Genomic DNA, 4868 nt, shown 5'->3' with positions numbered 1-4868 from the left:
TTTTTTTATGACGAGCCATACCAGCGGAATGAATATGAGCACCGCATTCACACATTTTTCGTTTATTTTTGTGCGTTTGTTCAACGTGTCTATTCAAATGGTCTATCCTTAATGTCGAATATTTACACTTTGGCTCAGGACATTGAACCACCAACGGATTTGAAGCACAAGAACCTATTGTTGAAACTAAGCATGCAGTTTTTTCTTCATGCGTATCGACAAAGTTGTTCAATTCCATTCCAGTAATTTGATGAGATGATGCATTTGTTTCATTCGGTGAGTTTTCGGTGGCTTTTTCAATGCACAAACTAATTAAACTACGATTGTTCAGCAATGGACATGATGTTCTTTTGTGTCGAGCTAATCCAGATGACAAAATATGAGCTCCACATTCACAGATTTTGCGTTTTTTATTGTGTGTTTGATCGATATGTCTATCTAAATGATCCTTCCTTAAAGTTGAATAAGAACACCTTTTATCAGTGCATTTGTAAATGGTCAATGGCAGCAAGTTGCCAGAACTATTTTCTTCAGCCTTATCCATTTCGCTTACAGAAACAAACTGTTTTATACAACCAAACATGCACACCAAGCTAACTGTCAAATTGGATAAATCGAAGTCGTAATGTACAAATGTCAGATTTGAAAGATTCAATATTCGAAATAAGCAACGAAAATAAATATTTTCTCAAAACAAGCTATTCACAGTCTTCTTAATGTTGAATAAATAATTTTATTTGGCTGTAAACAATCATTCTATGTAAATACATTTTGAACACACTTGCAAATGGCTCATCGGTTTTGAAAAACAATATAAACAAAATAAAAGTTGAAATGGTTTGTATATGTCGTACTTATTTAGGATCTTTTTAAATGGGAAAGGTCGTGGTCGAACTCAATCGCGCAATTTTATTTATTCAAAACAATATTGGAATTCGTTTTCATCCGAATTTGTTATATCGATAGGACTTATATTGTTGCAAACCGTAAACGGCTGCAATTGAGTTGTTGTTATCAGCATATCATTACCACTGTTCATTAGTATAGCCATAATTTCACGCTTAACGGAATTTCGTTTTGATAAGTCGCTAATTTGACGCATTTCACTGGCAATGAATTGACCGAAGACATCAAGTTCGTCGTTTGTATGGCTCATAACTTCCAATGCTTTTTGCATTAAAACATTTTCATCAGATGACTGTGAGTTGGATTTTTTTCTCTTACTCGAATGTTCAATACGCCGTTTGTTATTTGAGCAAGACGGTACATCATATTGATTATCATTAGTATCGGACGAATCGGAACTCAAAACGATAGCAGCATTGATATCGAATTCAGCTAATTTTTCGATAGGTCCAGTGGATGACAATTCATTCAAGTCCAATGTTGATACGGTTGCCCCTGACATTGTATTCACGTTTAAGAATCGCAAAGAAGACTTATATTCCCATTTCGAGATGTAAGCCTCATCAGCTCCAGAGCCGCTTTTGAGTGTTCGTTCTTTGTTGCACTCTCTATTGAACTGAGTTCTTAAAGCATGCCATTTTGCGGACACGTCTTTTGAACTAACGTTCAGCTCATTTGCAATTTCTGAGAGCAGTGTTTGCTTAATATTTCTATAATTTTTCGGAATGGTTTTAGTTTAGTTTATTAAAAATAATGTTCAACATTCGAAACTCACCGATTCATGTAATTTTGAGAAGAAGGATTCCAAAGGTCAACTCTCATTTCGTAAAGTTCAATCAGTTTCCTTATCTCCTCTCTATTCCATGTTCTCGAAACCTTTCTTTTATCTTTTTGATTATTTTTCTCCATTTTTTTTATCAAAACACAAAAAAGATATAAATATCGCGAATATTGCAGACGATCACAAGCTAACAAAAGAACGACGCGTTCTTAATAATGATGGTTGAATGTTGAGGATGAGGATGAGGATGAGAATGAGAATTTAAATGATAACGCCACCTATAGATAACACATGAAAACTTTGAATGAAAACGCAACCAATTTATCTGATCATATTTGTGAAAAAAATGTTGTTTTTATTTATATCATATCATATTGCCAAGATACCTCTCCGGCTGGGCTGACAAAATAGCTTTTGAATAATTCGCGAATTTCTTTCGCTTCGTTTGAATAATTGATAGGATTTGTCGATTCATTTTCACAAGTTTCATTAAAATTCAACAAAGCATCAGATAATAAAATTTCGTCTTCGTCAGATACCAAAAAATTATGTAATACGCATATGGCCAGAACACATAATTTTACATTGTTTTCACTTATTTCGATGTTAGTTCTAAGCAATCTAAATCGGGCTGCCATGATACCAAAAGCACTTTCAACCATTCTTCGGGCCCTAGAAAGTCTATAATTAAAAACTTGTTGCGATTTATCTTGATTACGAAAGTTGAACGGTTTCATTATATAGCTTTTCAGCGCAAACGCATCGTCTGCCACAATCACATAAGGTGTTTCAATTGTAGTTCCGGGCAAACAGTATGGCGACGGAATATTCAATAAATTGTTTTCAATTGCATGATATAGAGAGCTCCTGTTAAAAACACCACCATCAGAAATTCTTCCTTTACAACCGACGTCTATGTATGTGAATTTATAATTGGCATCCACCAATGCCATCAAAACAATACTGAAGTTATGTTTGTAGTTGAAATTCAGCGATCCAGAATTTTTCGGGCAACGCAAAACTATGTGTTTTCCATCTAGTGCACCCAGGCAGTTCGGAAAGTTCCATTTACTTTGAAAATCATCGGCAATTTTCTTCCACTCCTCACACGTATTTGGTACCTTTTTCAGAAAGTAATGTACAAAAAATGTATTTTGGGACAATAGAGTATTTTTGGTTAGCATACCTTCAAATATTCTTCACGAAGTGATGAGAATATTGCTTTGCAAGTGCTTGGAATTATTCCAGAAATGGTGTTATGTGGAACGCGAAACAGGTACATCAATGTTCTATATGAGTCACCACTTGATAAATATTTTAGTGTTATCATTAATCTCGTTTCTGCTGAAATTGATTTGCGCATATTTGTATCCTTTTTTGTAATCAACGGACGAACTTTTTCCAATAGAAAATCGAATTGAACGCCATTCATTCGAAACATGCCTTTAAATGCATTTTCATCTTCGCTACGCATCTGTTCTATCATTTTATGAGTGGAATTTTCAGTTTCACGTGCACGAATCCAATTTCTTACCCACATTTTTCTCTTTTTTCTTTTATTTCTTTTTTGTGTTAATAAAATGGCTACGATAACCGCGGAAGCAACAGTGTTTTTCGAGATTGCCATGTCACTCTGTAAAACTGTGGTTTGATCTGATTCTGAATTTCTTTTGATGAAAATGTATGACACATGAATTCAACCTCACCCTTCAACCTCATCCAATCTTATAAAATGTCAAATAAAAATACACTTCAAACGAAAACCAATTATTTTAATACAAGACAAATTTATTTTTCTTCTGCATTCATTGATTTACACAGCAGTAAAGCCTCTTTCACCGCTTTTTGAAGTGGAAGATTCATATCTTTTCCGAAAACATTTAAATTTGGAAGAAATTTTTTCAACTGAGATTTAAATACTGCTGATGTCCGGTAGTCATTGAACCAATAAATGTTAATTTTATTCCCATCAAAGCTCTTGATTAATGCAGGCCAATGCTTATATCCTTTCAGCTTGCACCAAACGATTTCGCCAATAACATATTCCGTGCAACATATAGCCTTTTGCGTTGTTTCATTCTTAAATTTTCCTTCCGTTTTCGATTGTTTCTAAGAAATAAGTTCAATGTAAAATAAAGAAAATGCAACGAACATATCTTAAGGTGTGAAGTAATAATAAGTACCCCATTGTTCGCATTCATTCGAATGTACTTTGAACGAATTGAGACATTTTTTGGTTCGGATCGTATAATTTTCTCTGATTTCATTGTGTTATGTGTCGATTGATTCTAGCAAAGATAAAATATCATAGTATTAAATATTTAATTGTGCGTGAACAAATAAAAAAAATACTTCATTTCTCGCGTCCACAATCATATTTTGAATGTAATTTGATGACATTTTTTCCAGATTAACCTTGGCTCGTTTTGCATGCAAAACTATTTCATCATCAGTCAGTTTTCTTTTAACTGATACTGATATATCAATTTTGCACAATTTTCGCAGAATATTTTTATCGATTATCTTTTTGCTAGTCGTTCCAGACACGATGCAAATGCTTTTCAAATTCACACGGCTATTCATTTTATTTAAATTCATAAATTATTCCACACTATCAAATACACAAATTAAAAATGAATACGCTTTTCAACACCTCATCCTCAACATTGTTCTAATGTCAATTCTCACAAACTCCTCATCCCCAACCTCAACGTCAATATTCAACGTTATATATATTTTTGGCGCGTAATCGTGACATGTGTTTGGAATTGGTTTATAAATATTTGCATTTTGATCATTTTTATCGCTAAATGTTTGTTAAAAAATTCAAAGATGACGATTCCAAATAAATACATTTATTTTATTCATTCAAAAGGATTTCATTCATGCATTTTTTAATAAATTATCTCTTCATGTTCAAATTCAATGAATGATGGATCATACAAAATATACTCCGATGGAGTGATAGAGAAGTCAGTCGCTTGAGGGTATTGTTCAGGTGGCTCATCTGTTACAACAGGAACATCTTTTATTGCTACGAATTGTTCTTCAGTCTCCTCTTTGACCTCCTCTGTGTTATTATTCGTTTCAGTTTCAGCGATTATTAGTCCTTTTGCTTCATCCCTTCTGTTATCAGTGACATTTTCAACAACCAAAGCACGCAGTCGGCATGATGTTTTTT

General features: G+C 33.6%; 2 protein-coding genes across 2 annotated transcripts; both read right to left on the bottom strand.

Annotated features, from left to right (window-relative positions):
• Window positions 1–713: 713 nt before the first annotated feature.
• On the bottom strand, window positions 714–1998 carry LOC116351182. Its single transcript, XM_031783262.1, has 2 exons — window positions 1682–1998; window positions 714–1616 (listed from the first exon to the last, which is right to left on the bottom strand). Exons 1-2 carry the CDS (start codon window positions 1813–1815, stop codon window positions 914–916), a joined length of 837 nt encoding a protein of 278 aa, XP_031639122.1. The 5' UTR covers window positions 1816–1998; the 3' UTR covers window positions 714–913.
• Window positions 1999–2046: 48 nt separating this feature from the next.
• On the bottom strand, window positions 2047–3148 carry LOC116351184. Its single transcript, XM_031783264.1, has 2 exons — window positions 2874–3148; window positions 2047–2808 (listed from the first exon to the last, which is right to left on the bottom strand). Exons 1-2 carry the CDS (start codon window positions 3126–3128, stop codon window positions 2047–2049), a joined length of 1017 nt encoding a protein of 338 aa, XP_031639124.1. The 5' UTR covers window positions 3129–3148.
• Window positions 3149–4868: the final 1720 nt, after the last annotated feature.

The sequence above is a fragment of the Contarinia nasturtii genome, unplaced genomic scaffold (genome assembly GCF_009176525.2).
Source record: "Contarinia nasturtii isolate CC-2019 unplaced genomic scaffold, AAFC_CNas_1.1 Cnas_scaffold_4833, whole genome shotgun sequence".
Lineage (NCBI taxonomy): Eukaryota > Metazoa > Arthropoda > Insecta > Diptera > Cecidomyiidae > Contarinia > Contarinia nasturtii.
This window is presented reverse-complemented; position numbering and strand designations above follow the sequence as displayed.